The sequence below is a fragment of the Mustela erminea genome, chromosome 5, assembly GCF_009829155.1.
Source record: "Mustela erminea isolate mMusErm1 chromosome 5, mMusErm1.Pri, whole genome shotgun sequence".
Classification (NCBI taxonomy): domain Eukaryota; kingdom Metazoa; phylum Chordata; class Mammalia; order Carnivora; family Mustelidae; genus Mustela; species Mustela erminea.
In genome coordinates this window covers 65,037,612-65,058,322 of record NC_045618.1, presented here as the reverse complement: position 1 = coordinate 65,058,322, position 20,711 = coordinate 65,037,612, and the positions used below count along the sequence as shown (strand labels likewise).

At 38.1% G+C, this 20,711-nt stretch overlaps 1 protein-coding gene across 1 annotated transcript in view; it reads left to right on the top strand.

Moving 5' to 3' along the window:
- The window catches only part of SPG11 (SPG11 vesicle trafficking associated, spatacsin), an 88,558-nt gene that overhangs the window by 30,512 nt on the left and 37,335 nt on the right, over positions 1–20,711 (top strand). Inside the window, exons 11-23 of the mRNA XM_032343558.1 lie at positions 963–1,139; positions 2,208–2,279; positions 2,570–2,697; positions 3,011–3,186; positions 3,902–4,115; positions 7,601–7,804; positions 9,305–9,411; positions 11,855–12,000; positions 13,007–13,168; positions 15,158–15,224; positions 18,338–18,503; positions 19,732–19,937; positions 20,196–20,304. Coding sequence (XP_032199449.1) covers positions 963–1,139; positions 2,208–2,279; positions 2,570–2,697; positions 3,011–3,186; positions 3,902–4,115; positions 7,601–7,804; positions 9,305–9,411; positions 11,855–12,000; positions 13,007–13,168; positions 15,158–15,224; positions 18,338–18,503; positions 19,732–19,937; positions 20,196–20,304 — 1,934 coding nt within the window. The remainder of the gene's footprint in view (positions 1–962; positions 1,140–2,207; positions 2,280–2,569; positions 2,698–3,010; positions 3,187–3,901; positions 4,116–7,600; positions 7,805–9,304; positions 9,412–11,854; positions 12,001–13,006; positions 13,169–15,157; positions 15,225–18,337; positions 18,504–19,731; positions 19,938–20,195; positions 20,305–20,711) is intronic.

The following is a 20,711-nucleotide window of genomic DNA, read 5'->3' as shown; positions in this document are numbered from 1 at the left end:
CCAGGTTCAGAATGCCCCTTTTCTGTTCTGTCTTGAGTATAGGTCTTAAGTATAGGTCTTTATTTCTTCTTACTAGTGTATAACCTTCTAATGCCTTACTGTCTTGAGCTTGAATCCCTTTCAGTCCATTCTCCACATTGCTGCCTGAATATTCTTCCTAAAATATATATATCTGATTGTATCACCTTTTGCTTTTAAGATCCTTCAGTGTCTCCACACAAGTTTTAGGTTAAAATCCATCTTCCATGTATAATGCCCTGCATGATGGAACCTCTCCTTTTCTTTTAGGTCTCATCTGCTACTCTGTCCAGCTTTTTCTCCAGTTAAATTGAGTAATTTAGAGGTTCCTAAAGACTGATACTGTTTCTTGCCTTTATGTCTTTGTACATAGTCCCTCTTTTTTTAAGATTTTATTTATTTGAGAGTGAATGCCCGTGTGAGTACAATCAAGGGAGAAGTGTAGGGGGAGAGCACCAGACTCCCCACAGAGCAGGGAGCCCAGGACCCTAAGATAATAACCTGAGCCGAAGGCTGATGCTCAACTGACTGAGCCATCCAGGCACCCCCATAGTCTCTCTTTTTGGAACACTTACATATTTAATATTTGCCTTTTAAACTTCACCTATTAGTCTTCTCTACTAGGAAGCCTTTTCTTTTTTGTTACTCCTTTTATTTAGATGCGCCTCTTCTGGGTCTTCCTGTCTAGCACCTTGGGAAACCTGTATCATTGCCTGTATCATACAGAACTATACTCAATACTTTATTTGTACATTTTCCACTAGTCTAAAAGCAGGGTCTGTGTTTTGGTCAGCTTCATCTCCCCTGTGCAAAGCCCCAAATCTAGCAGCAGATTTTCAATTACAGTCCATTAGGTGCTCAATAAATATGTAAGTCCCATGTTATCATCATAATAAGGAAATGAAAAGGAACTTAAAAGGCAAATATTTTCCTCCTTTGCCTAGGAAGTTATTGCCAGTGCTGTTTTAGACAACAAAATACCAGAGGCACAGACTTTCTTCAGGATTAACAATCATTCTGCTCAAAGACTTGAGGAGCTGATTAGAATAGGCCTAAATTTGGTCTTTGACAATTTGAAAAGGAACAATATAAAGGAAGCCTCTGAGCTTTTGAAGAACATGGTGAGTTGCACAATCTGTTTATCTGATCTTAAAGTCTAATGTAAGAAAAGATCTCTACATTTAATACCATTTCTGGTTGATAGAAAAATTGATTTTTATTCATAGTTATGTTACAAACTAAGAAATTTATATAGCTTGTATGGGAAGTAATAATAGAAATGTTCTTAAGTACTGAGAACTTTTTTTTTTTTTAAAGATTTTATTTATTTATTTGACAGACAGAGATCACAAGTAGGCAGAGAGGCAGGCAGAGAGAGAGAGAGAGAGAGAGAGGGAAGCAGGCTTCCTGCGGAGCAGAGAGCCCGATGCGGGGCTCGATCCCAGGACCCTGAGATCATGACCCGAGCCGAAGGCAGCAGCCCAAACCACTGAGCCACCCAGGTGCCCCAGTACTGAGAACTTTTTTGAAGAGATTTTTTTTTATTGGGAGTTCCATCATTTGTCTCTGTTACACTTGGCACTTTGGTTGAAGGAAACCATGCTTCACGTGTCAGAATATGCCCAGGACCTCATTTTACGGGGGACATTTTTATTTAGATGTTGTTCGTGTGACCCCTTACATCTCCATTTGAACTTTCTAAGGGTTTATACCTCTGCTTTGTGTCCTGTGGTTTTACTTCATTTGAGAAGGGGAAGGCCAGAGGTAGCCCTCCTGGAACTAAGCTGAGGACCTGGGCTCTAGTCTGCATGGTTGGGGTCTTGCCCATGGTAACTTTCTAGAGGCACAGAGGAGTGAAACTGTGTGAGGGTTGTGATTTGCATTGACTTTTGCTTTCAGGTGAAGCATTATAGCAGATAGCTGTAGTTTTAGTCATACGTTAGCCTAGCATCACTTTAAATTTTTCTGTGCTGGCTTTGTTCTGGCAAAATGGATAAGGACTTTAGGGATCGGCAGTATATATGTATGATAAATACAGAGAATGAATGTTCACAAGAGCAGAAGAGCTGTAGAATTCTAACAGGATACATGTCAGTAATAGAGTACTTCTTTATCTAGCTTTTATTTATGTTTAAAATAACCCTGTTACAAAATGTGAAGGTTTTCAAAATTTTCTCTGTTTACTATAGGGCTTTGATGTAAAAGACCAGTTGCTCAAGATATGCTTCTATACAACTGATACAAATATACGGGACTTTCTGGTAGGTAAAGGTGAGGCTATGTAGTTTACATCTTCTAGTAAACCTTGGTGAAACTCCAAAATGAATTATTTTAATATTCAACTACTATCTAGTAAGAGATAAAGTATGAGAACTCCTTTGTAACTTTTAATGATTGTTTTGCATTTGTGGTAAAAGATGATTTGTGTGAATTTACGTATACCCCAACAATTTCAAAATACAATTCTTAAATGGCATTTAATCTCATGACATTTGTTTTGCAATTGTGCTTGACTTTTGTGAGGTCACTGGTTAATTATTTTTTATTCAAGGTTGAAATTTTAAAAGAAAAAAATTATTTTTCTGAAAATGAAAAAAGAACTATAGACTTCGTGCATCAAGTTGAGAAGTTTTATTCAGGACAATTCCAAGAAAATGTGCAGATCCAGTCCTTTGCCAGGTAGCCTACTTTTGATAATATGGAAAAAATACTGTAGACCGTGTTTAGCTTATAATTGTTAGTGAGCACAGATTTTTTTTAATGTGGAACTGAACTTACATTATCTATGAAGATAAAACTTCTATCATCCAGAGAGGACTCAGGAATTTCCTGTCTTTCCATTTGTGTATAATCACATATATATTTTTAAGATAACATATACAAAAATGAGAGTATTGAGTTATGTGTTCGCTAAGAGTAGAAGTTTGTGAACAGATAAAAAGGAATGATGCTTTTCCCTCCAAAATTAAAAACATTTATATCACTGTTGTAGGTATTGGATAAAGGAACAGGATTTTTTCAAGCATAAATCTGTTTTGGACTCACTCCTGAAATATGATCCTAAAGATAAATGTAACAAACAGGACCATAGAGTTGTATTAAATTGGGCTCAGTGGTGGAATCAACTAACCCAAGAATCCATCCTTCTCCCCAGGATAAGTCCAGAAGGCAAGTGCAAAAGAAGCTAAAATCGAACATACTCAACGAGGATTAAATTGGTATTTGAATAGTTTCATGAGTCTCCATCTTAAACCTATGGAGGAAACATAGTTGCTTTAAAATGCAAGTCATTGCATTAAGACCTCTTTCTTATCTAAAGATTTTTTAGGGGATTTATAATGTGATACTGGTAAAGAAAAGCCATATGGTTCAGTGAATTGCGATTTCAAGGCTAAGAATTCTCTTCCTAGCCTCAAAGTGACATCTTTGTTTCTCCAAAGAGTCTTCATGTTTCTTGGGTAAACCAAGGATCTATATCACACCAGGGCTCTGGGGAACAAACAGTGGTAATTCATAGAAGGTTAAATTCATGTTTACTCTTACAGCCAAGGTTTTTATTTATATTAAGGAAAAGAAAAGGGAAGAAGAGGTCTGAAATGATAACTGAAATACACAGCTGATTTTCAAGTTTCATTTAACCACTGTAATAATGAGAACATCATTTAGCTGTTCTTTCCACTGAAGTATTGATTATGAATTGAGCACTAAAAAGGAAAATAGTAAAAGAAGCAGAGGGCCTGAATAATTCATATGTTATATAAATATTTGTTCAGTTAATTAGTGTTGAGTTTCATGTCAATAATCATAATTCATTGCTATTTTAAAATATATTCTTTTTTTAATATTTTATTCTTTTTTTTTTAATATTTTATTCTTAATGCAGAATACAAATCATATTCTCCCGAAGCCCTCTGGAGCTATCTCACGGCTCGCCATGACTGGTCAAGCATTATCTTGTGGATTGGAGAATTTCAGACTCAGAACAGTTGTGCTTTGCTTGAGAAGAACAGATGGCCCCTTCTGACTGTTGATGTTATCGATCGGCATACTTGCTGCAGCAGTTACATGAGGAATGAAATTTTAGATCAGCTGGCCAGGTATTGTCACTGTGGGGATGAATACAAGAAAGGGCAATATAAATAATGGTGTAATTTTTGCTCTGAAATGGCATAAATCCAATGCAGTGTCGTTTCATAGTATTCAGAACTGTAAGGCTATTATCTATTGAGGTTTTAAAATCACAGGCATTTAATATCATGTGATAGTGAATAGGCTCTCAAATTGTAGATGAAGGTTTTCCCTAAATCATTAAATGTGCTTTGGTGGGGTGCTTGGGTGGCTTAGTCGGTTCTGTGTCTGCCTTTGGCTCAGGTCATGATCCCAGGGTCCTGGGATCGAGCCCCACGACGGGGCTTCTTTCTCAGCAGGAAGCCTGCTTCTCCCTTTGCTGGCAGCTCCTGCTGCTTGTGCTCGCTCTCGCTCTCTCTCTCTCTCTCTCTCTCTCACAAATAAATGAATAAATGAAATCTTAAAAAATATATATATATGCTTTGGTGTAGAAAAGGTCAGCTGTTAGTGTGGCGACAAGGACCAAGTGGCAAGAGCTAAGATGAGGATACCTTAGTGTCCAGTAATGTCTGCCTCTCTTCTTCCAGCTGTCCCTGTACCTGCATGGGGTTTGAACCCTGCATGGGGTTTGAACCAAAGAGAACTGCTCAGTTCGGGAATTGGTGAGGGGAAGTAGCTCTTGAAGTGATGAGGAGAGACTTCACAATTTTAATTCATTGCTAAAAATAATTCTGCTAAATTGAACCGTGTGAACTTGACATTTGTGTGGGTCAAAAATGCTTATCAGCAAATCTCATATGGCTAAACCCAATTTGTCTTCCTAAGCAAAAAAATAATACAAGGAGATAATAACATATATGTTCATTTTTAAGTTTCATAAAGTTATTCCTCATGTGTTTATTTTATTATATATTTATACTTACTGGGGAAGCATAGCTGTATTATTCTACCCAGCTTGAAGATGGGAGAGGGAGATGTAGGGAGGAGCTTTGTCTAAGCCAGTTACTTACAGACTTAAGTTCTTTTACCACTGACTTTCTATTCACTGTTCTGTCCATTGCACTTAGTCCTCTTCTTGTTTACCAGAAGTAAAATTGCGTATAAATTGCATACTTGTCAAATATATAGCTTAGTATTTGATTGCTTAAAAAGCTAGTATAGGGGCGCCTGGGTGGCTCAGTGGGTTGGGGCCTCTGCCTTCGGCTCGGGTCATGATCCCAGAGTCCTGGGATCGAGCCCCGCGTCGGGCTCTCTGCTCAGCGGAGAGCCTGCTTCCCTTCCTCTCTCTCTGCCTGCCTCTCTGCCTACTTGTGATCTCTCTCTGTATCAAATGAATAAATAAAATCTTTAAAAAAAATTAAAAAAAAATTAAAAGCTAGTATATGTATGACTTAACATGAGTTATGACATTAATGAATTATGTAACAAATTAAAGGGAAAAAATCCCTGATAGGTACAGAAAAGCATTTGATAAAACTCAGCATCAATTTATAATAAAAGCTACATATTAGCAAACTAAGAGTAGACACATTTCCTTAATTTGAAAGGGGTATCTAAAAAATCTCCTAGCTAACATGCTTGATGGCGAAACATCACAAACATTCTCTTTAGATTTGGAGCAAGACAGGCCTACCATTGACTCTTTCCAAGTTGATCTTTAGATATAATACAATTTCAGTAAAATTCCCAGCAGGTTTCCTTGTGGATTTTAACAAGCTGATTGAAAGTATTTATATGAAAATGCAGAGTCAAGAATAGTTCTGAAAAAGGACTTGCCATACCAGTTATAAAAGCTTATTCTAAAGCTATAGCAATAAGTATTAGTTCAGACATAGACCGTAGAACAGAATAGTGAGCATAGAAACAAACTTGTATGTTCACTCCATGTTCACTTGATGTATGTTTGTTCACTTTATATATGACAAAGGTGGCACTGCACAGTGAGCAAAGAACAGTCTTTTCGACAAAGGGGGCTGGGATAACTAGATTGCTATGGTGGGGGAATTAAATTGGACTTTCTGCCATCTATCTTGAATACAATCAATTCCAAGTAGATTTCAAAACCTAAATGACAAATGTAAAACTATAAATCTTTTAGAAGATGTAGAAGAATATCTTATTGGCTCTGGGAATAGGGTATGCTTTCTAAATGCCTAGAGGGGTAAAGAAAGAGAATAGTTACTGAGACCTGGAGAGTTGCCCGGTAGGAGTTGTGTCCTCTAGAGGAGAGTGTCAGCCAACCTGCAGTCAGCCAGCAAGGAGGGAGCCAAGGTATCCCCATCCTCTCTCTTTTTTCTGAATCTTAACATCTGACGGTGGTTTCCCATAGGCTGAACCAAAATGGAAGCCTGAGGACACTGGAGTCTTCTGTCCAGGTGATACTCTGGGGATAGAGAGCAGGAGAAGAGTAGAGCTTGGATCTGGAGGGGAAAGATATCAGGGCACATACGCATTTCACAAAAGAGGAAACACAAATGGTCAATAAATACATGAAAAGATGCTCTTCCTCACCTGGAGTCGTGAAAATGTAAATTTGGTTTACCAAAAATTGAGGAGCACCTGCAGTGCCCATCAAAGATAGTAGACAAATAAAATGTAGTGTAATCATTCAGTGGAATATTATAAACAATAAAAGGGAACACACTGGTAGTCAGAGGTATCAACATGGATAAATCACACAATGTTGAATAGAAGAAATAAAACTAAGAATAATATATTTAGAATATACCATTTATATATAAAGTTTAAAGTAGGCAAAACCCAACCATATGTTATTTGGGGTTACATATATGAGTGATAAAACTATGAATAAAAGTAGGGAATGGTTATTACAAAGTTAGGATAGTGTTTACCTCGGGGGGTAGCAAAGTTCGTGTATTGGGGGAGGAATACTCTAAGGGCTTCCAGGTAAATATTCTGTTATCTAGGTGATGGTTACATAGTGTTTCTTTAAATGCCACATTCTGTATGTTCTGTACTCCTTCGTCTGGTATATACACCTAACAGTAAGTAAATTTGTAAAAAGTGGTATTTAAATGCAAATTTCTATTTTTGTTTAATAGTTGGTCTAGTTAAATTATTCTGCTTTAGTTTTTTTACACTTGATCTTAGCCAAAAGGCCGAGAAGCGATATCTGCTTTAGTTTTTTAAAATGATTTTGTTAAATTCATTGGAAATTCTCAGTGGTTAAAGCCTCTAGCTTCAAGAGCTAACCACCGTTGCCACAGTGGATCATACAGTTCCAGTTAAAACCACAAAGAAATGGAAATAAATCAGGTTTTTGAAATATTTAAGATAACCCTAGATTGTTAGTACTGCCTTTAAATGTGAAAATGGCGCACAAACGTTCATCAGAAACTAGCAAAATATAGTCAGAGCATCATTACAGAGTGAGACTTGGCAGTCTTAATTTGTAAATCCTGATTTTTAAGTAGTTGAGACTTCAGCAGTGGAAGTGGTTTGGTGGGCTCTGCATCTGGCAGCTCTGTAATTTGCCATCTCTGAATTCCAACAGGAATGGGATTTTTCTTGAATCTGAACTAGAAGACTTTGAACTCTTGCTGCTAAGACTGACCCGCATTGGGGGTGTGATGCAAGACGCTGTCCCCGTTCAGAACTACAGAGCCCAAGAAGGCTGGGATTTCCATTCTCACTTCATTCTCTATTGTTTGGAACACGGTCTGCAGTATCTTCTCTATGTGTATCTGGACTGTTACAAGTGAGTACTGAGAACTGACTCGTCTTTGAGCAGGTCTTCATGTTTCCTCTTTCCATACTACTTCTGAATGTGACTTTTAGGAAAAGACTATACATTCACTTGAAGAATGCTGGTGTTTTGCTGTAGATCCCCCCTTGCCCCGGCCAGCTGCAGCACTTGGTACATTAGTTCAATGCTGCATTCAATTAAATGCTTATCATGTGGTTTTTGGTGATGTTAATCCTGTATCATCTCTGTTAACCTTTTAAATAACTAGAGAGAATAAATGGAAAGAAATGCTATAGAAGTTTAAGAGAGGAAAATTCTGAACGTTCACTTGGAATTCTTTGATACCTTCATTTTCAGACAAATGAATATTAAACGACTTTGAGTACATAACCACTACAAGGTGTGTTAGATATGCTCTACAGTTTATATTTAGATAGATGAATATACATCAGTACATATCTGCCAAGATCAACCTGCAGAAGTCATATGTGGCCCCTGTGAATTACTGTTGGGCTAGTAGTACAAATTGTAGTCTCTAATATATGAGTATATGGTGGTCTTGGCACTAGGCTAAGTGCTTTATGTGCATTAATTCCTCTAATATTCACAAAAGTCCTTTGAGGTGGTTACTCCCATCTCCATTCCACAGGTGAGGGAACTAGTGTTGAGAGAGACTATGTGCCTTCCTTGAGGTGCACAGTTCTAGAAATAGCACAGCCAGATTTAATTCTACTTAGGTTTGATTCCAGAGCCCACAGTTAATGTGCTAATGAGAACATTTTTATTTTGTGTATTGAAGACTAGGAATTCCAACAGATGATATTTTTCTGGTTCATACCATTGAGGCTTACTTAGACACAGAAATTTTTTTCTCCAAAGCTACTGGCAAGAGAAGGTGTAAAAGTCATATATTCAGAGGATGTATTTTGAGACAGAATTCCTCAGTCCTGCTTCTCTGCAGTGTGTTAAACTTCTCAAAAACCTCTGAAGTTTGAAAATGCTTAAGAGTTTTTGATGTTTATAAACAAAATACAATAGGGGGGTTGCCTGGGTGGCTCAGTCAGTTAAGCGTCTGCCTTTGCCTCAGGTCGTGATCTCAGGGTCCTGGGATCCAGCCCCAAATCAGGCTCTCTGCTCAGTGAGGAGTCTGCTGCTCACTCTGCTGCTCCCCTCACTCATGCCCTCTCTCTCTCTCTCTCTCTCAAATAAATTTTAGAAAATACGATAAAATATAAAGTATCTGAAAGGACAAGATATCTGTTAATCTTACAAGGTTGGTAAAATTTCATCGTGGAAGTAAATACATTATAAATAAAATTATCTGCCTCTAAATTTTTCTCTATTTCCAGATCATAAGGAATATATAAAGCACAACACAAGGAGTATATAATGTTGTATTTACTTTTAATTCCAAAGTTCCTTTTTTAATGCTCATTATCATCTGAGCAAACATGATTATAATTGTCTTACCCTGTATGTTAACCAGAATTTGTTTTTTTGTTTTATATACAGACTTAGTCCTTCAAATTGTCCCTTTTTGGAAAAAAAAGAATTACATGAAGCTTACCCTTGGTTTGAATTTTTAGTTCAATGTCGACAAGTTTCCAGTAATTTAACAGGTATGGTGTACTGTATTATAATACAAAAATTTCTTTGGCTAGGGTCACCTGGGTGGCACAGTCAGTTAAGCTTCAGACTCTTGGTTTTGGCTCAGGGACTAGAGGTTAAGTCCCCCATTAGGCTCTGCGCTCAGCACTGAGCCTGCTTGAGATTCTCACTTCCTCTTCCTCTGCCCCTCTCACTCATGCTCTCTTTCTCTTTTTTTTTTTAAATAAATCAATAAATCTTTTTTTTTTAATTTTTAATTTTTTTTTCTAAATAACAGGTCTTTTGAATGGCATTTAATTTGTGAGGTCTAAATAAATCACTTGGCTGTAGACAAATATCTGACCATATAACCTAGGCTAAAGTTTTATTTAAGAAGCAGAAGACTGGGGTGCCTGGGTGGCTCAGTGGGTTAAAGTCTCTGCCTTCCGCTCAGGTCACAATCTCAGAGTCCTGGAATCGAGTCCTGCATCGGGCTCTCTGCTCCGCGGGGAGCCTGCTTCCCCCTCTCTCTCTGCCTGTCTCTTTGCCTACTTGTGATCTCTGTCTGTCATATAAATAAATAAAATCTTAAAAAAAAAAAAAAAAAAAAAGCAGAAGACCAAGAATGTTCTCTTCTCACCAGCCAAGAAAAGCCCAGAGGGCGTGTTTGTGTGTGTGTACCCCTCCCCTCAGTCTCATGCTCTGTTGTCTTTGGACATCTCTCATCTTACCAGTTTATCACAGGCTGAATTCCTGCTTTCTGGTAGACAGACACCCTTTTTTTGTGAAAAAATGGTCAGTATGCGAGGTGCCCTGAATCCTTTAGTAAGTAACTCCATATGGAAGAAAAAAAAAATCCACGGTGTATGTGGGATTGTTGTGTCCTCCATAGTAAAGCTCCTGAAGGAGAGTTTTGCTCCTGTTAGGATCAGAAAAGCCCTGTGACACGCCCGCTTGAGGGATTAACTGGTATTATACCAGAGATTCTCTCCAGAAAAGGGGTGGGCAGAGCCACTACACCCGCAAGAAATATCAACAGCCAATCTTTTACAGAATTCCTGTTTTTTTCCCCAGAAAAAGAATTTTTTTGTAATGTGGATTGGGTTCTTTTGTTTTTGGTTTTTTTTTATGCTGATTATAAAATAACACATGTTCATTGTAAAGAAAAGTTGGAAGCCATGAACAACTATCTAGAAGATAAAACTCCACAGGCAGCTAGCCGAGGTAGATTAATCATCCACATGCAACTCCAGATATATTTTAATGTATTTTGTTCTGGGTATTTTTCTCTATACTTTTTTTTAGCCTGGTCTACATTATATTTCATTCATCCAACAAATACTTGTTAAGCTCCCACACTGTGACAGTCTCTAAGTACTGCGGATACTCTATGTATTTATATATTGCTTTTTTCATATAGTAATTACAAGAATTTTCCTGTGTTCTTAGAGACTATTTTATGTCTGCATAATATTTCATCATGTGGATGTACGGTTAACTAATGTTCTCTCATTTGTTTGACACTGAGACTGTTCTGTTTTTTTCTATCATGAGAAATAGTCTTGTATATATTTAAACAAAGAATTTTTGTCTTTGTTTCAGATTATTTCCATAGTACAGAGAGATTCCTGGGTATGAAATTACTGGATCAAAGGTTATACACATTTTGAAAGTTCTTGCTATAAGGCCAGATTGCTTTTCAGGAGAATTAGAGCATTTTAAGTCCCCGCGTCTATGCACCCTGACCAGTTGTGTCCTTGAGGATGTTAATTTTTAAAAAATCATTGCAATAAGGAATATACAGCATCTAAATATTATTTTATTTTGCATTTCTCTGTTGCTGATGAACTACGTATTTTTATGTGTCAAATGTTTATATTTCCTCCTTTGAAAATGGTGATTTGTCTACTTTTCTGTTAGAGTCAGTATTTTGGGCACTGATTTGTATGAGCTCTTTGCTGAAGACATTAATCCTTAGGCTCTCATTTGCTGTTAATTTGTTGTTAAAATTTACCTTCTAGTTCATTACTACCTGTCAGTTTTCTTCTGTGTCTGTTTCAACACTTGTCTCAATTGTCTGAATAGAAGTTTTTATGTCAACAAACCTCTCCCGCCACCCTTTATGATGTTTTCCTGTTGTTTTTCATCTTAGAAAGTCCCTCTTAGGGATGCCTGGGTGGCTCAGTTGGTTAAGCAGCTGCCTTTGGCTCAGGTCATGATCCCGGCATCCTGGGATGGAGTCCCACATCGGGCTCCTTGCTCGGCAGGGAGCCTGCTTCTCCCTCTGTCTCTGCCTGCCGTTCTGTCTGCCTGTGCTAGTCTCTCTTCCTCTCTCTCTCTGACAAATAAAAATAAAATCTTTAAAAAAAAAAAAAAAAAAAGGAAAGTCCCTCTTAGATAGAGTTAAACATCTTTTTCCTCAGAACTATGTAATTCTTTCTCTTAAGGAGAAAAACCTACTCTCTTGTTTTTCAGATCCCAAACTGATCTTCCATGCTAGCCTTGCAAATGCTCAGATACTGATTCCCAGCAACCAGGCCAGTGTAAGCAGTATGCTATTGGAAGGACATACTCTCCTGGCCCTTGCTACCACAATGTATGCCCCTGGTGGGGTCAGCCAGGTATGGATAGCACTTTGACCAATTATGGTAAAGTAAGACTGATTTTAAGTTTAGTGGAAATATCTATGGCTCTTTGAGACTCCTTTGATATTCAAATGCAACCACTTACATAAATATTTCATTTTATTAAAGAGCATAAAACAAGGATGAGTTTTAAATTTTGCATTATATTCTCTTAAGTTGGAAGGGAACTAATCTGCTGTCTAGAGTTTTTTTTTTCCTGTTTGTTTTGTAAACTTCGGATTTGTTTTCAGGATAGAATCGGGATCTGATTGCTCCTGGGAGTAACTATACTATAGATGTGTGGCTTGGGAATTATTCTGTACTATTTGTACTCTCAGGCAAAAAGGAAATCACATTTTTTAGCTATCCGTATGAATTCTTCTGAGGGACCCAGTGGAAACTTGCCCATTTCTGCTTTTTTGAAAGTACACAGAACACCTCATTACAGGGAACTGAAGAATGCAGTTTCATATCTAATCTCTAAAAGCTTCTTACTGATAATAGCTTAATATAATACCACCTCTTCCAGATTATTGCAGTATATTTTAATTCATGTGGTTATCTCTACCTCTCTTTTTAATCACTTATAAGAAATTAGTCATAGAATAACTTGAGACCTGACAGAGAAGGACCTAGGTAGGAGTCATCTAGTCTAGTAGTTTTTTTCCTTTAAGAACATTTACTTGCTATTTAAATATTTTAGTAACAGAGACTTTTTTCAAACAGTGTTTTCACATGTAGTTTGAAAACCACTCTTTAGTTGAACTTCCTAATTTTGTAGATGAGGAAACTGAGGCCTGCTGTTAAATATCTGGCCCAAGGTCACCAGCTAGTTTTACTTAGAAACTGAACTAAAACTATTGGCTTCTAACTCCTTGACCAATGTCTTTTTCACTACCATGTCGTTTTTCAAGCTAATCTTGTTTCACTCTTGTGAAGAAAAGACAAATTTGGAGAAGAGAAGAACTTTACACTGTATCATGTGATCTGTCTTTCTATTTAGGTTGTTCAGAATGATGAAAATGAGACCTGTTTGAAGAAAGTAGATCCCCAGTTACTGAAGATGGCATTAACTCCTTACCCCAAGCTAAAAACTGCTCTCTTCCCACAGTACACCGCCTCTAATGTTCTGCCACCTGATATTACACTTTACCACCTTATTCAGGTACAGTATTTAGGAATATCAGTCAGGGTTCAGCTAGGAAAACTGAAATCCACTCTGGGTCTCTCATGTGGAGGACATTTAACATAGATAGTTACTTACACAGTCATAGCAGCATGGGAAATCCAAGCATGTGATGGTGAGACAAGTCAAAAACAGACAGGGAGGCCACCAACACCCCTAAAGCTGCAAGAACGGTGCAAGAAAATAGTATCATCAGAACCCAGAAGCTGGACCTGGCTCTCTCTGAGAACTAAACTCACAGTCAGGCTGCCTAAAAGGGAGCTGGAAACAAATGTACAGGGTGGGCCTGGAACCTGGAGAAGATAGCCCCGAAAACAAAGAAGGAGGAAAATACTCTGGTTTCTCCCCTCTTCCCACCTTTAATCTCCCATGTTGTCTCTCTTGGCTAAACCTGTCTGGTAGCCAAAGGGCAGATGAGCTTGGGAAACGCAGTTCTCTGCAGAAGGAGAGAAAGGCAGGAATGGATCTGAGAGCAGACGGACAGTTGGCCAGCATGCCTGTCTGACACTTCCTTCTACTGCTGATAAATTCTCTCTCTCTTCTCAGTGAATAGGGCTATTTGTTTATTTAAATCAGTTCTCCTTAGCCTCTTTTAGGACAGAGATCTCTTTAAGAATGTAAGTGAGTTAGGAGTTTCTTCCCAGAAAAATAGCACATATGTGTATAATTTTGCTTCTATTTCAGAGGAGTTCAGATTCCCTGAAGCCTATTCAGATCCTCCATGATGAACACATTCTTTTGTTCATTTTTTTCTTCAGAGGGCTTTTGCTTCTTTCCTCTGGGTGCACATATTCCCATAGTATCCTTAATTCAACATAAGTTCTATAATCTATAAAGGTACAAAATCTCTCTAATGTGAGCAGTCCTTAATTTATAGAGTAGCCCTACTCAAAAATGTCCCTGGATGGCTGCCAGTCCATGAACTGCTTGTTGCTGGTATGTGAGGACATTAGGATCTTGCGCTATTCTATAAATCTGTGTCATTAAGTACACTTTTCAGTTAAGCAGACTTTATTTGTGTGTGTGTGTGTGTGATGTAGCAAGACACTCTGGAAGCAGGAAGCATTTAAATTTATTGCAAGCTGCTTATCTCATTGCAGACCAGTAGCACCACTATAAACTAGATACAGCTGGATTATATAAAAACATAGAAAACAGTTTCACTACCTAAAGTGGATTCAATCAGCCTAAAACATAAGTGGTTTCCGGTTGTTCTTTGTTCTGTTTTCAAGTTGACCAGTGCAGTTTTAGTCCTGTTACATTACGAAAAGTCATCCTTCCTAGATCATAAATTCTCCCATACTTTTACATCAAAGCTGGTCTTTCATTAACCACCCAAATCATGACTTAAAGGTTTTTTTTATTTTCTCCTTTATCTTTCCTACCATCTGCTTATCGTCTTTGCTACATCTTTGGCCTAGACAAATTTCAAACAGGCACGGCTCCCTGCTTCCAAACCTTTTCTGACTTGCTTAACCTTAGCCCGCGCTTTTTTCTTCTTTGTTGGTGGTGATTTGTTCATCACATTCCTCTAATCTTTGATCTGCTTGTCTCCCTGTTTCCTTTCCAGACCACCCTTAGCTCACCTTGTCCTGTTTACATGGTAACATTGTCTAGCCTCTTACTTCTCTTGGGTTTGGATTCCAAAAGCATTTCAGAATTCCATTTTACATTATCATCGACGCTGCTTCAACCAAGACAGTACACTTTCCAGACATAGTTTGAAGTGCGTAGTCTTTAAAAGAAACATAGCTGGTTCTGTTTTTATTAAAAATAGGAAAGTGTCTCATGCACTCAGGGGTTTTTTTGTTTTGTTTTTTGTTCTTTGAAGCTGCATTCAAAGAATTTATGTCCAGAAAGATGAGTTTGGAGAAGGGAAGCAGATTACTTGTGAAGTCTTTTCTTATAATTTTATTTACTTACTTTAGAGTCAATTAACTTTTAAGTCTGACTTTTCTGCTTTTTCAGTCACTGTTGCCCTTTGACCCTAGCAGATTGTTTGGCTGGCAATGTGCCAACACGCTGGCTATAGGAGGTAAGTCATTCTAGGCACCTAGGGCTTTCGAAGTAAGTATTTCAGCAGTGTTGACCATAGAAGTTAAGTTTTGTAAAACCAATCCAGTTTTTTTTTCACTGCTTTTCATTTCAAAAATGAAGGTACATTCCAATGAAAAACATTTTCTAGGAGACCGAATTGAAAATGTGAGTTAAAAGTAGTGTGTCACTAACGCTGTTCTTGCTGGGAAACATAAGATGTACCTGTCTGCTTAAATTTCTCGCTTTTCCCAAATCCCTGTTGGTTTGCAGTATAGTATTAACAAAGGTTAAGAGTGGAGGTGTAGGCATTAGACAAATCCTAGCTCGACCATCTAATAGCTGTATGACCTTGGGTAAGTGGTTTAACGTGTCTTCAGTTTCCTGTAAAATGAGGTTAAGAATAGTGCCCACCTCACGTGTTACCTGAGAATGAAAGGAGACAAGGCATTTAAAAAGCTCTTGAGTTCCTGGTGCACAGTGAGCCCCAGATGCGTACACACTGCTGTTCTCTTTAGGACATGAGCATTTCTCTAATTTTTTTTTTTTATGCCAGTCTTAAGCTCAACTTTTTCTATATCTTTTTACTTTTAAATTTAGAGTTAGCCTCTAATATCATGGTGCCTGTGGTGCCTATGCTGAAGTTATTCGGAAGTAGGCTTCAAATGAACACTTCACATGTCATGGATACCCTGTAAATATTTACTGGCATGCATAAAAATGGATTTTCTAATTTGTGAGTTTTATAAGTTCAAATCTCAAAAGATTTAATTTACTCAGTTCCCAGGGCCCAGTGCAGTGCCAGCCTATAGTAGATATTCAATAAATATTTGTTGAGGGCTGGATAAAGTAGTACTATGTATTGCATTTTCAAGTGATAATACTCTTTATAATGAATCTCTGTGAAGTTACTACTAGAGTGTAGACTGAATCCCCTGGCCTGTTTTAACACTTTTCCAGCTCTAACACTTAGCCAGAGTCCTGACCCCCTTCTGGGAAATGAGCACTGTACCAGGTACACTTGGGGAACAGAGAGGAAGTTGAAGATGTTTTCCCTGCCTGGTATTTAGAAGTTTAAAACATATTTGAGGAAATAAAGCACAAAGTAAATGAAACAATTATGAAAACATAATATGCATTTATAAAATTGGTGAATTGTCTTTAATTAGAATATTTACTTATTTTTTCATATGGTCTTAACCATTGAAAAGAGATGTAAGGTGACTGCAAAGTGACTTGGCTTCTCTGACAGGCTGGAGAAAAATTTCCCTTTGGGTAGAATTTTCTCTTATATATGCTTTCCATACTAGCCTCCAACTTCTTAAAAATCGGAGTCTTATTTGAGTTAAAAACTCACATTAGCTCATTTGGAGCCAGGCAATCCTATGTAATTTTCATGTACTCAGCAAATATTTAATGAATGAACTAACAGTTTTATATGTAATAACAAGTTACCAGAGTCACTGTGATCTTACAAAGAATATAGGCATGTGACAGTTTTTTAATCTCAAAGGGGGTGTACTTTTAAGTAATAGCAGGAAGTTTTAAGTTGACAGACACCTCAGCTCTTCAAGTTTGTTTTTGTTTTTTTTTTTAAGAGCCAAGTCACAATGTAAAAAGTCCTTGGAATGCCACAGGAAGATAAAACTTTTTTTAGAAATAAGCTTTGAACTTTGAAAGTAAAAGCAGATGCACTATTTTTCAGAACTTGTTCCTTAACAGTTCAAAATGTTACTTCATTTTTTTTATAGGTAGTGAGTGATTAAGAAGCAATTAAAGATTAAGGGTTGGCGGGAGGAGTTCTTTCATACTAACTGATCACATCCAGAATATCTTCTAACTTCAGATTTCTCTAAAGAGAGGAAAAAATGTTTTCTCTGCCATTTTCAAGGGCACAGAGGAACTTTAAACTGAGCTACTCTGCTGGCTTGAGAAAGGTGGTATCATGTAGGTAATAAGGTACTCTGAATACAACATCAGAAAGTATAGCTAAGGATAACAAAAGGAAATTGAGGAGGACATTAATAGGGAGAAAAGGATGTTCTTATACTGTGTATCAGAGAAAGGTAGAGGGAGTTGGCCTTGGTCTATAGAGGACTCATAAAAATATTGAGAAGGGATTTCATTGTGTAATGAGCTCCATGAATAAATTAAAAAGCTCCTTTTGCAGATCCTTAGCAGAGATGTTATAGCTGAAGGATGATTGCCATTGTGACTTAAAGGATCATCAAATACAGAATTAAGACATATAGGGACGCCTGGGTGGCTCAGTTGGTTGGACGACTGCCTTCGGCTCAGGTCATGATCCCGGAGTCCCGGGATCGAGTCCCGCATCGGGCTCCCAGCTCCATGGGGAGTCTGCTTCTCCCTCTGACCTTCTCCTCGCTCATGCTCTCTCTCTCTCACTGTCTCTCTCTCAAATGAATAAATAAAATCTTTAAAAAAAAAAAAAGACATATAAAATAACAAGTTGAATGAGGAAAAAGCATAATTTATAAGTTTTTATGCAGCTTTTTGGCTCAGTCAGTTAAGCATCTGACTCTTGATTTCAGCTCAGGTCGTGATCTCAGGATTGTGGGCTTGAGCCCTGTGTTGGGCTCCCCACTCAGTGAGTATTCTGCTTGAGATTCTCTCTCCCTCTCCCTCTGCCCTTCCCCCCACACATTATGCTCTCTCTCTCTCTCTCTGAAATAAATAAATTTTTAAAATCAAACGGGCTACTTCTACACATTAAAGTGAACTATTATATTTTGGTGGTTCAGAGTAATGCACAGTGGTACAAAATGACTATAGCAACCATTTTTTTCCCTTTAGATTTGTTTATTTAATTATTAGAGAATGCATGTGCAAGCTGGGGGAGGGGAGAGGGCAAGGAAGAGAATGAATCTCAGCCAGACTCCCTGCTGAGCATGGAGTCCAACACAGGGCTTGATCTCATGACTGGAGATAATGACCTGAGCCAAAATCAAGAGTCAGACACTTAACTAGCTGAGCTGCTCAGGTGTCCTGCAACTGGTTTTCTTTCACCATTGCAGAGTTAAATTTTCCATGTGCAGATTTGAAATTAATCATGGTGAGGTGCAGAGGACTAATATTGCCTCACTTTTCCCCTAGATGCAGTGAGTCATCTCCCACATTTTTCTAGCCCTGACCTGGTTAATAAATATGCTATAGTGGAACGTCTGAATTTTGCATATTATTTACAACATGGACGACCATCATTTGCATTTGGTACTTTTCTGGTCCAGGAATTAACCAAGAGCAAGACTCCCAAGCAGCTGTGAGTATTTAAAACATAATTTGTACTCTAAATAAAAGACATATCTGGGGTGCCTGGGTGGCTCAGTCAGTTAAGTGTCTGCCTTCAGCTCAGGTCATGATCCCAGGGTCCTGGAATCAAGCCCCGTGTCAGGCTCCTTGCTGGTCAGGGAGCCTGCTTCTCCCTCTCCTCCCTGCTTGTCCTTTCTCTCACTATCTCTGTCTGTTGCTCTTATATAAATAATAAATAAAAATTTTTAAAAAGGTAATATTTAAAGATACTATTTGTATCTTTTATAATTCTGTTAAAAAAAAAAAAAAGACCCAGGAACTTGCCAAATATTAGCAATTACTCTTAAGAGGGAATTGTATAACAAGATGTGAATTCTGTATTTAAGATCTTTATTTTTTATAATTCACTTTTATAAAGCACAGAATTGGGAGGAGTATTAGATACAGTCAGCTAAATATAGATTTACTTTATTTACTGGCTTGTTTCGTAGTTAACAAAGTAGTGCACTTTAGTGATAAAATATTCAAGTAATTCAGAAGGGTGAAAAAAATGAAAGATAAAAAGTCCCTGAGTCTCCTTTCTTCATTCTGCATAGTAAATAAACATGGTTAATTTCTTATGCATCGTTCCTTGAAATATGTCTATGCATATTAAACTACATATGTGATGTCAAACTTTAATTTGCTTGGTGGTTTGCATATATACTCATAATTGATAGGATCACAAGTTGGCAGTCTTTCTGTAATTCTGTTCCGTGTTCCCTGGATGAAATTGAAGCAAGAATAATTTGGCTTATGAGCAGGTGTTTTATGAGGTTAAATATAAGACAATGGGGGGGCTATGGAGACAACCAAAAACTACCAGGAACCGGGGCGCCTGGGTGGCTCAGTAGGTTAAGCCTTTGCCTTCAGTTCAGGTCATGATCTCAGGGTCCTGGGATCGAGCCCCACATCACGTTCTCTGCAGGGAGCCTGCTCCCCCCGCCCCCCGCCTGCCTCTCTCCCTACTTGTGATCTCTCTCTCAGTAAAATAAGTGAATAAAATCTTAAAAAACAAACAAACAAACAAACAAAAACTACCAGGAACCTAAATGATGTGTGCAAGGGCCCAAAATGGGAGGGGGGAGGAAACTAAAAATCACGGGTGTCTGACACTCCATGTATCACTGTGTAATTCCTTCTGCTTTTCCTGGTGAGAAACAATTCTCTGATGTTATTTTAATTCCTGTCTTTTTTAGGATCCAGCAAGTAGGTAATGAAGCCTATGTTTTAGGGCTCTCCTCCTTCTACGTACCTTCAGTAGGAGCTGCCTGTGTTTGTTTCTTAGAACTGCTTGGCCTTGACAGTCTCAAGCTCAGAGTTGATATGAAAGTGGCCAATATAATTCTGAGCTGCAAGTGTAGAAACGAAGATGCTCGGTCCAGCTATATCAGAGAGTCTCTAGGTACAGTGCCTTTTCCATCTGGGGTTTGTTTCGTTTAGAGGACAAGGGTTGAATAGGTCTAAAGCATCAGATTGTGAGTGGTTGGGGAGGAAATAATTATCTTCCTGTTTCCTCCTTTCTCTGCAGAATGTTTGCACTTTATCTCACTTTCTTAGACCCTTTAATCAGGTTCTAAAATGTCCCTGGGCCACACTCTTGAAACAGAAGAGTTCCTGACCTTTTCTCTTGACTATTTTTTATTGTTCGTATTTCTTACAGCTGAAAAACTATCTAAACTGGCTGTGGGTGAAAAGGCCACCATAGAGGAATTGCTTATTCTCTTAGAAGAAGGGATATGGAACAGTATCCAGCAGCAGGAAATAAAGAGGTTTGTTGAATTGCAGCCTCATTCTCTTTTCCAACAAGCTTTATTCTTCCAAACTGTATTTGTGTAGTCTTTCTTCCAGCAACTCAGGTGTTTTCACCAATCCCTTCAGGGCTTCTTACTTAGCCAGCATATAGCAGACACTTGATAAACAGACAGTTGAGTTTTAAATGCTTCTTGCCATCAGTAGAAGAAGGGTGCAGATAATTATTCACTTTTTAGAAAGAGAGTTTCCAAAAGATGGAGAAGAGCTCTGTCTTCTTCACTGCCCAGCTGGTTAGAGAAGTCTTTTGTTATATGTTGAAATCATTTAGAAGACGTGGGATGGGGGCACCTGTGTGGCTCTGTCGGTTAAGCCTCCAACTCTTGCTTTTGGCCTGGATCATGATCTCAGGGTCGTGAGATTGAAC